Here is a 16,969-nt window from a genome sequence, read left to right as displayed (position 1 = left end):
AAAATGAAGTCTAGTATATTGCCAAATTCAGTTAATAGGAAAATGAAATATAGTGATGGGCTTAAAGATTAGAATAGAATACATACTAATTTAGAAAAACTAAAAAAGTAAATTGACATATTAAAAAATGAAAAATATTTTAAAGCTTTGTTTTTGACATTTTGCCTTTCATCACTGCAATAGGTGTTCCCCTTTATATACAGTGGCAAGGCAATTTTTTCATTTCTTCCTCAGTGCCTACATCCTTTCTTTTTTTTTCTAATTTTTAATTTTGTCTTCACAAAAGTTTTAGATCACAGTAATTCACATACACATTATAGAGGACTCCTGTATATCCAACGTCAAACCCTTTTCCCCCTTCCTCAGCAATGATCTTTTTACATGTTCATGTTGTGTTTGCTGTAGCTGTTGTACAGATATTGAAACATAGCTTTCAAACATGGTTCCATTTTGGTTTACATTATGATTTATATTTTAGACTGTACAATTTTCTACATTTTTGGTGTGATTTAACATGTCCTATAGCCATCATCGCATGATCTTGTGGAAATTCCCCAGTTACTCTGATTCCATCTATTCTATAACCCTCTCCCCTGCCCTCAGGGCCCATAGTGACAATCTTCACTACTTGAAGGACCAGATTCACAGATACTTGCAACAATGCTGAAGGCTTGACATACTAGACTGTCCTAACCCATTTAGGAGCCACCAATTCTCTCAAGAGACATTATTTCCTCTGTTTGAGAATATCAGGTCTCCCCAGGATATGGGTACACCTTCCCACTCATTGTATGGGTCTCCACCCAATGATATCACACTATGACAAAATGAGTACTCACACACTTCCTAGAAGCCTGCCCCTGTGCCAGATTCCCCCCCTTAAGCACCTAAACCAGGTAAACTTTCTTTATTATATTTTCTAAAGAGTTTTCTCAACATTATAGTTTCAGCCACATACCTGACAATCTCCTATGTTCAACTGTTCCCCCCAGCCTTCCCCCCAATTCCTTGGGCCATCTGGCCCATCCTCCCAACCCTAGCCCCCATCAAGCCCTCAAAGCCCCACCCAAAGGTATCCCTATGCCCCCATCTTATCCCTTCCCTGTACAAATACTTACCTCCAGCTTATCATAGATTTCACCCATGTAGGCATCAGCTCGCAGCCTTCCTTTCCCCCCCAACTTCCTTTAAGCCTATCATCCAATCTCTAGGTTTCTGAGACAGCTTGGTTTACTTAATTCATATCAGAGAGGTCATGTAGTATTTGTCTTTGGCCAATGCCTGGCTTGTTTCACTCAACATAAGGTCCTCAAGATTCATCCATGTTATCCCATGTGTTTGTGCTGTATTCCTTCTTACAGCTGAGTAGTATTCCATTGTATGTATATACCACATTTTATTTATCCATTCATCAGTTGATGGGCATTTGGATTGATTGCAACTTTTGGCAATAGTGAATAATGCTGCTATGAACATTGGTGTGCATGTATCTGTTTGTGTCCTTGTTTTCAGTTCTTCTGAGTATATACCCAGCAGTGGAATTGCTGGGTCATATGGCAAATCAATAGCTAGTTTTTTGAGAAACCACCAAACTGTCCTTCAGAATGGCTGGATCCTTCTGCATTCCCACCAGTAGTGGATGAGTGTTCCCATTCCTCCACATCCTCTCCAGCACTTGTAGTCTTCTAGGTTTTTTTGATAGCTGTCAGTCTTATGGGAGTAAGATGGTATCTCATTGTAATATTGATTTGCATTTCCATAATAGCTAGTGATTTTGAGCATTTTTTCATGTGCTTTTTAGCCATTTGTATTTCTTCTTTCAAGAAGCATCTGTTCAAATCTTTTGTCCATTTTTTAAAATGGGTTGTCTTTTTTATTTTCGAGATACAGGAGTTCTTTATATATTCAGGGTATTAGTCTCCTATCAGATATATGTTTAACCAAATATTTTCTCCCATTGGGTAGGCTGCCTTTTCACTTTCTTGACAAACTCCTTTGAGGTGCAAAAAGCTTTAATTTTGAGGAAGTCCCATTTATCTATTTGTTCTTCTGCTGCTCGTGCTTTGGGTGTGAAGTTCATGAAGCCATTTCCCATTACAGGGTCCTGTAGATGTTTCCCTACATTGTTTTCCAAGATCTTTGTGATCCTGGCTCTTACATTTAGGCCCTTGATCTGTCTTGAGTTGATTTTTGTATAAGGTATGAGATGGTAATGCTCTTTCATTCTTTTGCATATGGATATCCAGTTCTTCAGGCACCATTTGTTGAAGAGGCCATTCTCTCTCAGTTGAGTGGGTTTGGTGGCCTTGTCAAATTATCTGATGGGTGTTTATATGAGGATCTATATCAGAACTCTCAATTCAGTTCCAGTGGTCCGTAATCTATCCTTGTGCTAATATCATGCTGTTTTCACTGTTGTAGCTTTCTAGTATATTCTGAAGTCAGGTAGTTTGATTCCTCCAGTTTCATTTTTCTTTTTCAATATGTCTTTGGCTATTCAGGGCCTCTTTCCAAATAAATTTCATAATTAGTTTTTCTAGTTCATTAAAAAATGCTGTGTTGATTTTTATTGGGATTGCACTGAATCTGTAGATCAGTTTTGGTAGGATAGACATCTTAATAATATTTAGTCTTCTTATCCATGAACAGGGAATATTCTTCCATGTATTTAGGTCTTTCTTTGATTTCCTTGAACAATGTTGTATAGTTTTCTGTGTATAAGTCTTTTACATCTTTAGTTAAAATTATTCTTAGGTGTTTGATTTTTTAATTTACTATTGTAAATGGTATTTGCTTCTTGATTTCCTCCTCAGATTGCTCATTATGGGTATACAGAAATGCTGCTGATTTTTGCATATTGATCTTATAACCTGTGACTTTAATGAACCCATTTATAAGTTCTAGAAGCTTTGTTGTAGACTTCTTAGGGCTTTCTATGTACAGAATCATGTCATTTGCAAATACTGAAATTTGGACTTCTTTCCTATTTGGCTGCCTTTTATTTCTGGTTCTTGCCTCCGTGCTCGAGCAAATACTTCTAACACAGTGTTAAATAGAAGTGGTGATAGTGGGCATCCTTTTCTTGTTCCTGATCTTAGAGGGAAAGATTGTAGGATTTCACCATTGTAAATTATATTAGCTGTGGGTTTTTCATATGTACCCTTTATCATGTTCAGAAAATTTCCTTCTATTCTGATGTTTTGCAGTGTTTTTATCAAGAAAGGTTGCTGTATTTTGTCAAATGTTTTTTCTGCATCTATAGATATGATCATGTGATTTTTTTTCCTTCAGTCTATTTATGTGGTGTATTACATTAATTGATTTTCTTATGTTGAACCATCCTTGCACTTGGACATGGCGTATAATTCATTTCATGTGTTGTTGAATATGATTTGCAAGTATTTTGTTGAAGATTTTCACATCTAGTTTCATTAGTGAGATTGGTTTGTAATTTTCCTTTCTTGTGGTGTCTTTGTTTGGCCTGGCATTAGGGTAATATTGGCATCATAGCATGAGTTAGGCAATATTCCTTCTATTTCGATTTTTTGGATAAGTTTAAGCAAGATTGGTGTTAGTTCTTTCTGGAATGTTTAGTAGAATTCACCTGTGAAGCCATCTAGCCCAGGTCTCTTCTTATAAGGTTGGGAGGTTTTTAATGACTGATTCTATCTCTTTACTTGTGATTTGCTTGTTGAGATCTTCAATTCTTCTTTCGTCAATATAGGTGCTTATGTGTTTCTACGAAATTGTCCATTTCCTCTAAATTGTCCTTCTTGTTGGAGTATAGTTTTTCAAGTATCCTCTTACGATAATCTTTATTTCTGTGGGGTCAGTGGTGATATCCCTTTTCTCATTTCTTATTTTGTGTATTTGTATCTTCTCTCTTTTTTTCTTTGTTAGTCTAAGGGTTTGTCAATTTTATTGACCTTCTCAAAGAACCAGCTCTTTGTTTTATTTTTTCGAGTGCTTTCTTATTTTGTTTCATTTAGTTCTGCTTTGTTATTTCTTTCTTTCTTCTTCCTTTGAGGTTAGTTTGTTGTTTTTTTACTAATTCCTCCACGTGTGCAGCTATTTCTTCAATTTTAGCTCTTTTTTGAGGTATGAATTTATGGCTATGAATTTCCCTCTCAGTACAGCTTTTGCTGCATCCCATGAGTTTTGATATGTTCTGTTATCATTTTCATTAATTTCAAGGTAGTTATTGGTTTGTTTTGAGATTTCCTCCTTGACCCACTGTTTTTCTAAGAGTGTGTTGTTTAACTTCTGTATCTTGGTTCCAAATCTGGGTCTCTGACCGTTGCAGATTTCCAGCTTCATTCCACTGTGGTCAGAGAAATTATTTTGTGTGACTTCAATCTTTCTGAATTCATTGAGACTTTCTTTGTGGCCTAGCATGTGTTCTATCTTGGAGAATGATCCATATGCACTTGAGAAGACTGCTGTATTTGGGTGTTAAGTCCTGTATGTGTCTTTTGGGTCCAGATCCTCTAATACATTGTTCAAAGTCTTTGTTTCTTTATTGATTCTGTTTCGAGATGTTCTGTCCAGTGGTGATAGTGGTGTGTTAAAGTCCCCCACTATAATTGTAGAGGCATCTATTCCTTCACCTAGTTTTTCCAGTGTTTTTATCGTATATTTGGAGGTGCCCTTGTTAGGGGCACTTTCTTGAAAGTCTATCCCTTTCACTAAAAATGTAGTGTCCATCTTTGTCTCTCACAATTGTTTTGCATTTAAAGTCTATTTTGTCTGATATTAATATAGCTACTTCTGCCCTTTTTTGGTTATTGTTTGCCTGTAAGATTGTTTTCCAGCTCTCCACTTTCAATCTCTTTGAATCCCTGGGTCGAAGATGTGTTTTTTGTAGACAGCATATAGATGGGTCATATTCCCTTATCCAGTCTCCCAGTCTGTGTCTCTCTTAACAGGTGAGTTTAATCCAGTGATATTCAGTGTTATTACTTTCAAGGAATTGTTTACATTAGCCATGTTTTCTTTGGATTTGTGTTTGTCATATTTTGTTTGATTTTTTTCTCTCTTTTTGTCTTTTCAGTTGTTCTTACACTCTCCTCCAAGTCTGTCTCTCCTGTTTTTTTCTTTCCTCCTGCAGAACTTCCTTTAGTCTTTCTTGAAGGGTAGGTTTCTTGTTGGCATACTCTCTTAGTTTCTGCTTATCTATGAATATTTTGAACTCCATCATTTTTGAATGATAGCTTTGCTGGATAGAGTATTCTTGTTTGGAAATTCTTCTCTTTTAGTTCCTTGACTATGTCCTACCACTACCTTCTTGCCTCCATGGTTTCAGATGAGAAATCAGCACTTAATCTTATGGAGCCACCTTTGTATGTGATGGTTCTCTTTTCTCTTGCTGCTTTTAGTATGTTCTCTTTGTCTTGAGCATTGGATAATGTGACAAGTATTATATGTCTTGGGGTAGGCCTGTTGGGATTTATGCTGTTTGGGATGCGTTGTGATTCCTGGACATGTACATCCATCTTCCTCAATAGATTTGGGAAGTTTTCAGCCATTATTTCCTCCAACAGTCCTTCTGTCCCCTTTCCATTCTCTTCTCCTTCTGGGATGCCTATAATGTGTATGTTTGTGCATTTTGTATTGTCATTTAGGTCCCTAAATCCCTGCTGGGTTTTTTCTATCTTTTTATCAATCAGTTCTACTGTTTGATTTCAGATGTACTGTCTTCCACATCATTAATTTTTTCCTCTGCCTCGTCAAATCTGCTGTTATTTGCCAAGAGTATATTTTTGATTTCTTGAATTGTGCTGTTCATCACCATCATATCCATAATCTTTTCGTGTATGATTACAATTTTTTCTGTATGGTCTCCAAGTGTTTTCTTAATATCCTTAATCTCTTCCTTAACTTCATTAAATTGGTCCATGATACATGTTTTGAGAGCTTTGATTAGTTGTTCAACATTCCATTCCTCTTCCTGGTTTTTAGTTTGTTCATTGAATTGGGTCATGTTTTCCTGATTATTGGTATGGTTTGTAGTTTTTTGTTGATTTCTGGTAATCATTTTATCTTGATGGGTTTATTCAGTTGATTAGCTTCTTCGTCTATCTCGGGGACTTAATTAGTTGTTGTTTTTGTGTGCATGTTAAGTCTTCTCTTTGTCACTTTGTTCTTCTTATTCTATTTCCTTGTTGTTGGCTAGATTCCCTTGAAGGAAAATATTAGAGCCAGAGAAAGCAAAAGGGGTAAGAAAAGGAAAAGTATAATAGTAGTATTGATAGTAAATGTTAGAAGAACCATGTGAGATCTAGGAGAATGGATATTAAACTCATGTAAGCTGTGTAGAGTTGTAACAGTAAGAAAAGTGAAGTATCTATAATGTGATAGTAAACTAAATATGGGGAGGAATATAAAATGAATTAAAAGGCCAGTGTGGTCAGGAGAGAGGGAAAGAGAAAAGAAAGGACAATAATATAAAGAGTGAATAAAGGATAGACAACAGTATAGAGGTATTAGAAATAAAGAGTCATAGAAATTGGGGGTTAAACAAAGATAGGTGCAATGTAAGAGAAACAATAAATGATGGAGAATAGAAAGATGTTAAGGAAAAGGGATAGCGTTGGTAGCCAAAATCAGTACACACAGAAAAGGGGAAATTGAGGATGAGGAAGCATAGCAAATAAGAAATGCTGCCTGTAGCACCTAATATTAAAAAAGAAAAGAGAAAAAAAAGGGGGGAGGGGGGAAGCCAGCAAGAAAAAGAAAAAAAAAGAAAAAAGGGCTTTGGGGGAATAAAGAGGAAGGAAAACAAGAAAACAAACCGACAAAAAAAGATCAGACAAGGCCTCAAGCAAGGAATCCTCTTTGCATTTAAATAAACTGCTTAGGAGTCTTACCTTCCCCCTTTCTCTCTTCCTCTCTTCCCTCTCTCCCAGGGCAGCAGGAAGACTGTGTGAGGGGTCCCATAGGAGATTCAAATGGGTCCCTGGTGAACCAACTCACCACAGAAAATGACTCTTATTTTCTTGAGAAAGAGCACCCACCTTGCCAGGAACCCTAAATATCCTATTGGAAACCTGTAAAGCACATCCTACTGTCCCTCTCCCTTAGGTGTGCTATAGAAGGGCTAGTTAGTTTTCTGACTCCACCTTTCCCAGACCAAGTTTCCTATCCCAGGGCATTTAGGTAAATTGGGCTCTCTCATTAAATTCACCTCTCCTCTTTTCCTAGGCTCTCCTCAAGTCAGCTGGTATGCTCCTCCAAGCTCAAGTAGAAGTGGGGGAGAGAGGCAAGAAAATTGAACCTGCACTCCTCAGGGCCCTCTTCACCTCCCACCAAAACACTCCCATTCCCAGAGTTAGTCCAGGGCCAGAGGGCTAGGGGAATGCCAGATTTCAGGGAATCCTGGGTTTGGGAAACTGAGGCCCAGGATAATGCTAACTTGGGGTTCATGGGTCTGTGGAATGGGGTTACAGGGGTTCAGTGAACACAGGCTTGGGTATTATGCATTTTGGGAACATGTGGCTTAGGAACGCTGCTGTGTATTCGGCAGTTTTCAGTGAATACCGTAGCCCTCAGCCCTAGGGGGAAGGGTTTTGCCTTCCCGCAGCTTCTGACTGTGTTAGAAACTCAGAGTTTTACCTTGAGCAAGCACTACTTTTGTTGGAGTCTCTTCAGATCCATGCCCAGACACCTCCTGCTTTGTAGGTTCCCAAAACAGCCTGCTCCAGCAAGATTCCATCCCCACTCAGCCGGTCCTTTGCAGGAGAGATGACAAGGGTGTACTCACTCAAATGCCATCTTGCCTCTCATTTTTCAATTTGATTGCTTGTCTTTCTGTTTTTTAGTTATATGATTTCTTTAAATATTCTGTATATTAAATTCTTATTAGATGTGTTTTCCAAATATTTTCTCTTGTTCTCCAGGTTGTCTTTTTATTTTCATGTTGAAGGCTTTGATACACAAAAGTTTTAAATTTTGATGAAGTCCCATTTACCTCTTTTTGCTTTTGTTGTTTTCTTATAAAGTCTAAGAAACCATTGCTTAATACAAGATCCCAGAGATGGTTATAGATATTTTCTTCTAGAAGTTTTATATTTTTGGTGCTTATATTGAAGTCTGTGATCCACTTTGAGTTAATTTTTGTGTATTGTTTGAACGGGCCCACATTCATTCTTTTGCACGTGGATATCCCGTTTTTCAGGCACTATTTGTTGAAGAGACTATTCTTTCTCCATTGAGTGGTCTTGGTACTTTTGTCAAAAATCAGTTGGCTATAGATGTGAGTTTATTTCTGAATACTCATATTGAGTCCATGGCCTATTAGTCATATAGTACCATGCATGGACTAGTATCATGCTGTTTTGATTGCTGTAGGTTTGTAATAAGTTTTAAAATTGAGACGTGTGAACCTCCAACTTTGTTTTTCTTTTTCAAGATGTTTTTTCCTATTTGGGGTCTCTCCCGTTCTGTGTAAATTTAATGACTGGCTTTTCCATTTCTGCAAAGAAGGCTTTTGGAATTTTTATTGGGAATGTATTAAATCTGTAAATTGCTTTGGGTAGAATTGACATCTTAACAGTATTTAGTCTTTCAATACATGAACATGGAATACCCTTCCATTTATTTAGGTCTTCTTTAATTTCTTTTAGCAATGTCTGGTAGTTTTCTACATGCTAGTCCTTTATACCCTTGGTTAGACTTATTCCTAGGTATTTGATTCTATTCACTGCATTGTAAATAGAATTTTTTCTTGATTTCCTCTTCAGATTGTTCATTATTGATGTATAGAAACACTGCTAATTTTTGCATGTTGATCTTGTACCTTGCTACTTTCCAGAATTTGTTTTTTAACTCTAGTAATAGTATTGTGAATTTTTCAGGATTTTCTGTACATTGGATCTTGTTATCTGCAAATAGGGAAAGTTTAATTTTTCCTTTCCAATTTGGATGCCTTTTATTTCTTTTTCTTGCCTAATTGCTGTGACTCGAACTTATAGTGTTAAATAACATTGGTTTGGCGGTGGACTTGGCCCAGTGGTTAGGGCGTCCGTCTACCACATGGGAGGTCCGCAATTCAAACCCTGGGCCTCCTCGACCCGTGTGGAGCTGGCCCATGCGCAGTGCTGATGCGCGCAAGGAGTGCCATGCCACGCAGGGTGTCTCCCGCGTAGGGGAGCCCCATGTGCAAGGAGTGCGCCCCGTAAGAAGAGCGGCCCAGCACAAAAGAAAGTGCAGCCTGCCCAGGAATAGTGCCGCACACATGGAGAGCTGACACACAAGATGATGCAACAAAAGGAAACACAGATCCCCATGCCACTGACAACAATAGAAGCGGATAAAGAAGATGCAGCAAATAGACACAGAGAACAGACAACCGGGGGGCAGGGGGGGGAGGGGAAAGAGATAAAAATAAATCTTTAAAAAGAAATAACAGCAGTGGTTTAAGTGTGGGTATCCTTAAATTATTCCTGATCTTAGTTTTCAGTCTTTTATCATTGAGTATAATGTTAGCTGTGGATTTTTCATATATACCCTTTATTGTGTTGAGGAGCTTCCATCTACTCATAGTTTTCTAACTTTTTTTTTTTTTTTTTGAGATACCAGGGTTGGGGATTGAACCCCAGACCTTATATGTGGGAAGCCAGCACTCAACCACTGAGCCACATCCCCTGAATTGGTTTTTTCATTTGTTTACTTGTTGTTTGAGGTTGTTTGTCTTTAGGAGACATTGGGGACGAAACCCAGCACTGCCTTTGCTGAATCCCTTAAGTTTTGGTATGTTTTCATTTGTATCAAGATATTTCCTAATTTCCTTTGTGATTTATTCTTGTGATCCATTGGTTTTTGTTTATTGTTTTTTGTTTTTTTGAAGCAGGGAAGAAAAAAATTCCTTTTAATGACACCCATCTTTTAGAAACTAGCATTCAGTTGTACTAAATGGCTTTTAAAGTTATACTCCTGAATTCCACATTTCCCAACGTATACCCCTCCAAAATATATCAAGTTAAAATGTTAGTCATTTTTTTTTTGCTTTTAAATAACCTATGCAACCTACAAGACATTAATTTCCCAACTATTATCTTAAATGTCCTGGCACTAAGTTATATTTCGCCCTAAATTAAGTGTCTTGCAATTTTTATTCCCACATTGCCACCTGTTTTAAACACACGGGTATTATCTCAAGCAAATTATTAAGTCGTCTCAAATTTTAATTTAATTTGCTTAAGATAATATTTGTGTTTCAAAAAAAACAAAAACCAGTGGGTCACAAGAATAAATCACAAAGGAAATTAGAAAATATTGTCATAGCCAGCTATTTCTCTGCCTGTCTTATTACCCTGTGATCTTTATGTACAGATTGCTTATTAATCTGGCAAATAGAAAGACACCCCTACTTGTGTCACAAAGAAGTAAGGCTTTAGGGGCAACAGGATCCACCATCTTTTGTATGTGAGCTCATTAACCCTTTTGAAGACTGCTAACCAGAGGAAGGTAGCCATTCCTCTTTATCAAGAGCAAACATGATGGCTTTGGCAGTTTGGAAATCCTCACTTGCTGGCCCCTCCCAGCACCCTGCAGGAGGAGGCAGGTGGCAGGGGAGCAAGAACAAGACAGTTTAGACCCAAAGGCCCCTTTTAAAGATTTATTTTTATTTTTTTCTCCCTCCCTGCCTTCTCCCATTGTCTTCTTTCTGTGTCCATTTGCTGTGTGTTCTTTTGTGTCTGCTTGTATTCTCATTAGGTGGCTCTGGGAACCGATCCTGGGACCTTACAGAGTGGGAAAGAGGCGATTACTCTCTTGTGCCACCTCAGATCCCCTATTCTACTTTGTCTTCTTATTTTCTCTCCTCTTTGTCTCTTGTGTCATCCTGTTACACCAGCTCTCCCTGTCGGCCGGCAGTCCTGCTCAGGGTGGCTTTTCCTGCCTGAGGCGGCATGCCCACGCAGGGCAGCTCTTTTCTGCAGGGCCGCATTCCCGCGTGGGCCGGCCCTCCGTGTGGGCCAGCTCGCCACATGGGCCAGCTCACCGTGTGGGCCAGCTTGCCCTTACCAGGAGGCCCTGGGCATTGAACACTGGATCTCCTATAATGTAGATGTGAGCCCATTTGGATGAGCCACGTCCATTTCCCCCAAAGGCCCATTTTTAATGGATATCGAGTGACCGGATCAGTCCTTCTCCAGCTCTGTTTGTTCTATGATCTCATTCTTCCTCTCATCATTTTTGGTTTCACAACAGGAAATAATGATTTCTTGTTGCAAGACTGGTTTTTGAAAATTTGACACTTGCTATACAATTTTTTTGCGATGTCAGCACCTCAGGCTCAGGGGGAAGGGGGCTAAAATTTTAGAGGAAAAAACCATCCACCAGAACCCAAAACTCAATTATTTGGGGGGCCTCAGTGGATCAGAAAGTCTCTTTAAAAACAAAGGCCAACTCAGTATTCATTTCCTCCCATCCAACTTGATTTAGGGAGGGTGGGGTTTGCAGTAAAAAAAAGTTGAGTGGTTTCAGGATCCTTCAAGGGCTTTGATATTGCTGCAGCTTGCTTCTTTTCTTCATGGCCAGCCTGTCTTTCTCTGGGAAAATTCAAAGTTCTAAACGAACCCCAGAATTTATCCATTGGTTTTAAGTGGGTATTCTTTAAATTCCACATATTTATGAATTTTCCATTTCTGTTATTGGTTTCTAGCTTCATTCCTCTGTGATCAAAGAAAGTACAGTGTATGATATCACTGTTTTTGATTTATCAAGACTTGTTTTGTGACCTAATAATATGGTCTTTCGTGGAGAATGATCCATGTGCAACTGGAGAAGAATGTGTATTCCGCTGTTGTTGGATGAAGTGTTCTATATATTTGTTAGGTCTAGCTAGTTTATAGAATCTTTCAAGTCCTTTATTTCCTTTTGATCTTCTGTCTAGATGTTCTATCCATTATTGAAAGTGATGTATTTAAGTCTCCTACTGATTATTAGAACTATTTTTTCCTTCAAATCTGTTAATATTTAATTCATAGATTTTGACACTCTGTCATTAGGTGCATATATATTTATAATTGTGATGTCCTCTTTTAATAGTATATAGTAACCTTCTTCCATATTTATTTGGTTCTTTGTATTCTACCATATTGAGTCCCTTCTCATTTCTTTCTTTATATCTACATAAAAATATATAGATTTTTTTTTCTGAGGTACCAGGGCCAGGACCTTGTATGCAGGAAGCCAGCCCTCAGTCACTGAGCCACATTGGCTCCCCTGAGTTGGTTTTTTCATTTGTTTGCTTGTTGTTTGTTTTTTTGTTTTTAGGAGGCACTGTGGATTGAATCTGGGACCTCCCATGTGGAAAGCAGGCACTCAACTGCTCAAGCCATATCTGCTCCCCATATATATTTTTCATATGCTTCCTTTGTGGTTACCATGGGGCTATAAGTTAGTATCCTAAATCTATAACAATCATGTTTGATTTGATACCAACATAACTTCAATAGTGTATACCCATACCACTCGTATATCTCACTATCCCCGCACCTTTTTTTGTACTTGTTACAGAGTATAGCATTATAAATTGTCCAAAACCATGGATTTATCATGACTTTTTATGCATTTGTATTTTAGAACCTATAAGAATTAAAAAGTGAAATCACATACCAAAAAATACAATACTGTAGTACTGGTATTTATACCATAGGTTGACTTTATCAGAGGTTTTATTTATTTCTGCCACTTTGGATCCAGTGTCTAGTGTCCTTTCAGTCAGAAGAACTCCCTTTAGCATTACTTGTGGGTGATTCTTATTGTGTTAAACGCCTGCAGGTTTTGTTTCTCTGGAATGTCTTAATCTCTGCCTCATTTTTGAAAGACAGCCTTGCCAGATATAAAATGCATGGTTGGCAATTTTTGTTGGTATTTTTGGTTTTTTTTTAAACAAATCAATTTTATTGATAAATAGTAATAAAGCATACAGTTCATCCGAAATGTCAAATCAGTATAATCACATAGTTGTGCATTCATTACTCCAGTCATAGAGCATTTTCATTATTTCAATGATGATATAATAAGCAAAAAACAGACAAAAAAACAAACAAGAAAATTCTTCACCTCTTAATCTTTCTATGCTTTCCCTGCCATACAGCTGCTATTTCTGGCTATTCTTACACATTTACTTATTTATTTTTAAGCACTTTTATTGAGATATATTCATATACCATATAATCTATCCAAAGTGTATAATCATTGGCTTTTAGTGTAAACACAATGTTGTGCATTCATCACCACAAAAGATTTTAGAGCAATTTTATTACTCTAAAAAGAAAAATCCCATGTCCCTTAGAAGTCACCTCTCAGTCCCTCTGTCTTTCCCCAGCCTTATATAACCGCTAATCTAATTTCATCTTTATAAATTGATTTATAGTTGTATTTTCTGTAAATGGAATCATACAATGTATAGTATTTTGTGTCTGGTTTCTTTCACTCGGATGATTTTTTTTATCTGATATTAACATCTTGTAATAGTAATATGTATTAGTTCACTTTCAAAGAAAAATGGTCTTATATATGCATTGTTACCCATATTCATATTTCACATGCGGTATTCCTATGCTATGCATTCTCATGTTACATTTTTAGCCTTCCTTTTAGTAATATACCAGACCTTAGACTTTCCCTTTAAACTACTGTCATACCTACATAATAGTACTGCTAGTTACAAACATATGTTGTGCTTTGACCCTTTCTGTTCATTTCTAAAGATTAACATATATCCTTTTTTTAATCAATTCTTTACAAGTTAACCCTCAGTTTTCCATTCTATAACCTCATTCTACTTTCTAGTAACCCATATTCAATTTATTAACTCCATAATATTACACAATATATTTAGTTCATAGTGGCTCAATCATACAGTATTTGTTATTTTTTGTCTGACTTGCTTCACTCAATGTAATGACCCCCAGGTACATCTGTGTTGTCATATGCTTTATGACTTCATTTTTTCTTACAGCTGCATAATATTCAGTCATGTGAATACACCACATTTTGTTTATCCATTCACCAGTTGATGGACACCTGGGATGTTTCTATCTTTTGGCGATCGTGAATAATGCCACCATGAACGTTGGTGTGCAGATATCTATTCATGTCATTGTTCTCACTTCTTCTGGGTATATACCCAGTAGTGGTATTGCTGGGTCATGTGGCAGGTCTATATTCAGCTCTTTTAGGAACTGCCAAACAGTCCTCCACAGTGGCTATACCATTCTACATTCCCACCAATGGTGAATAAATGTTCCTTTCTCTCCACATCCTCTCCAACACTTGTAGTTCTGTCTTTTTAATAGTGGTGTGAAAAGATATCTCATTGTGGCTTTGATTGCATTTCCCTAATCACTAGTGGTGTTGAACATGTTTTTAATGTGTTTTTTTGCCATTTGTATTTCTTTGGACAAATGTCTAGTCAAGTGTTTCCCCAATTTTTAGTCAGGTCATTTGTCTTTTTATTGTTGAGTTGTAACGTCTCTTTATATATCATGGATAGTAACCCTTATCAGATATGTGATTTCCAAGTATTTTCTTTCATTGAGTCAGCTGCCTTTTCAATCTTTTGACAACGTCCTGTGACATGCAAAAGTATTTAATTTTGAGGAGGTCCCATTTATCAGTGTTTCGTTGCTCATGCTTTGGGTGTAAGGTCCAAGAAACCACTACCCACCACAAGATGTTTAAGATGTTTCCCTATGTTTTCTTCTAGTAGTTTTATGGTCCTGGCTGTTATATTTAGGTCTTTGATCCATTTTGAGCTGATTCTTGTATAGGGAGCAAGAGAGGGGTCCTCTTTCATTCTTTTGGTTATGGATATCCAGTTTTCCCAGCACCATTTGTTGAAGAGACTGTTTTGTCCTGTTAACATGGCTTTGCTAGATTTGTCAAAAATGAGTTGGCTGTAGAGGTGATGGCTAATTTCTGGATTCTCAGTTCTATTCCACTGATCTGTGTGCCCATTTTTATGCCAATACCATGCTGTTTTAACCACAGTGGCTTTGTAATGTATTTCAAGGCCAGGCAGTGAAATTCCTCCCACATGACTCTTCTTTTTTAGAATGCCTTTGGCTATTTGGATACACTCTCCCAAATGAATTTGATAATTGCCTTTTCTATTTCTGTAAAGTAAGCTGTTAGAATTTTATTGGTATTGCATTGAATCTATAAATCATTTCAAGTAGGATTGACATCATCATGATATTTAATCTTTTGATTGGTGAATACGGAAAGTCTTTCCAATTGTTTAGGTCTTCATTGATTTCTTATAGCATTGTTATGTAGTTTTTGCATCTAGATCCTGTACTTCTTTCATTAAATTGATTCCTAGATATTTCTTTTTTTTTTTTTTTGGTATTGTAAATGGAAATTTTTCCCGATTTCCTCCTCAGATTGTATAATAGTAGTGTACAGAAATGTTACCAATTTTTGCATTTTGATCTTGTATCCTGCTACTTTTCTGAACTCGTTTATTAATAAGTTCAAGTAGCTTTGTTATAGACATTTCAGAATTTTCTAAATATAGGATCATGTCATCTGCAAATGCTGAGTTTTATTTCTTCTATTTGAATGCCTTATCTTGTCTTTGTCTTTGTCTAAGTGTTCTAGCTAGAAATTCTAGCACAATGTTGGATAACAGTGGTGACAGTAGGCATCCTTGTCTTGTTCCTGATCACTAAATAGAGGGGAACACTTTCAATCACTCTTCATTGAGTATGATGTTGGCAATGGGTTTTTCATATATGCCCTTTTTTTTTTTTTTTTTAAGATTTATCTATTTATTTAATCCCTACCCCCCCCCCCCCCGCCCCACTCCGGTTGTCTGTTTGCTGCGTCTTGTTTCTTTGTCCGCTTCTGTTGTCGTCAGCAGCACGGGAAGTGTGGACGGCTCCATTCTTGGGCAGGCTGCACTTTCTTTCGCGCTGGGTGGCTCTCCTTACGGGGCGCAGTCCTTGCACGTGGGGCTCCCCTACATGGGGGACACCTCTGCGTGGCAGGGCACTCCTTGCGCGCATCAGCACTGCGCGTGGGCCAGCTCCACACGGGTCAAGGAGGCCCAGGGTTTGAACCGCGGACCTCCCATGTGGTAGACGGACGCCCTAACCACTGGGCCAAGTCCGTTTCCCTGCCCTTTTTCATATTGAATAATTTTCCTTTTATTCCTATCTTTTGAAGTGTTTTCATTAAGAAAGGATGCCTTATCTTGTTGAATGCCTTTTCTGTATCAATATAGAGGATCATGTGTTTTTTTTCCTTCAGTTTGTTAATATAGTACATTATGTTGATTGATTTGCTTATGTTGAACCAAACTGGCATACCAGGAATAAATCCCTCTTGATCACGGTGTATATGTCATTTGATATGCTGTTGGATTCTATTTGCAAGTATTTTGCTGAGAATTTTTCTATCTATGTTCATTATAGAGATTAGTCTGTAATTTTCTTTTCTTGTGTCTTTATCCAGCTTTGGTATTAGGGCGATGTTGGCTCCAGAAAATATATTTGGTAATTTTGCCTTCTCTTCAATTTTTTGGAAGAGTTTAAACAGGATTGGTTTAATTCTTCTGAAAATTCTCAGTAGAATTCACCTGTGCAGCCATCTGGTCCTGGACTTTACTTTTTTTGGGATATTTGATGACTGATTTAATCTCTTAAATGTGATTGTTTTGGTAAGTTCTTGTATTTCTTGTAGCATCAGTGTAGGTTGTTTGTGTGTTTCAAGGAATTTGTCCATTTCATCTGGGTTGTCTTAATTTGTTGGCACACAGTTTCTCATAATATCTTCTTGTGATCCCTTTTATTTCTGTGGCATCAGTAGTAAATTCCCCACTTTGATTTCTTCTTTTTTTTCTTGAAGATTTATTTATTTCTCCCCCCTCTCCCCCCCACCCTGGTTGTCTGTTTTCTGTGCCCATTTGCTGCGTGTTCTTCTTTGTCCACTTCTTTTGTTGTCAGCGACACGGGAA

At 37.5% G+C, this 16,969-nt stretch overlaps 1 protein-coding gene across 6 annotated transcripts in view; it reads left to right on the top strand.

Moving 5' to 3' along the window:
• Positions 1 to 16,969, top strand: part of SENP1 (SUMO specific peptidase 1) — a 93,041-nt gene that overhangs the window by 58,055 nt on the left and 18,017 nt on the right. Inside the window, exon 15 of one of the 6 annotated variants that reach the window (XM_071218810.1) lies at positions 12,277 to 12,483. The exons of the other annotated variants lie outside the window; for them this stretch is intronic. Coding sequence (XP_071074911.1) covers positions 12,277 to 12,399 — 123 coding nt within the window. The 3' untranslated portion in view covers positions 12,400 to 12,483. Of the gene's footprint in view, positions 1 to 12,276; positions 12,484 to 16,969 lie in introns of those variants that run through there. 6 annotated transcript variants of the gene reach the window in all.

This window comes from Dasypus novemcinctus, chromosome 12 (assembly GCF_030445035.2).
Source record: "Dasypus novemcinctus isolate mDasNov1 chromosome 12, mDasNov1.1.hap2, whole genome shotgun sequence".
NCBI classification, from domain to species: Eukaryota; Metazoa; Chordata; class Mammalia; order Cingulata; family Dasypodidae; genus Dasypus; species Dasypus novemcinctus.
The sequence above is the reverse complement of the archived record's forward strand: the minus strand, read 5'-3'. Positions and strand labels throughout refer to the sequence as shown.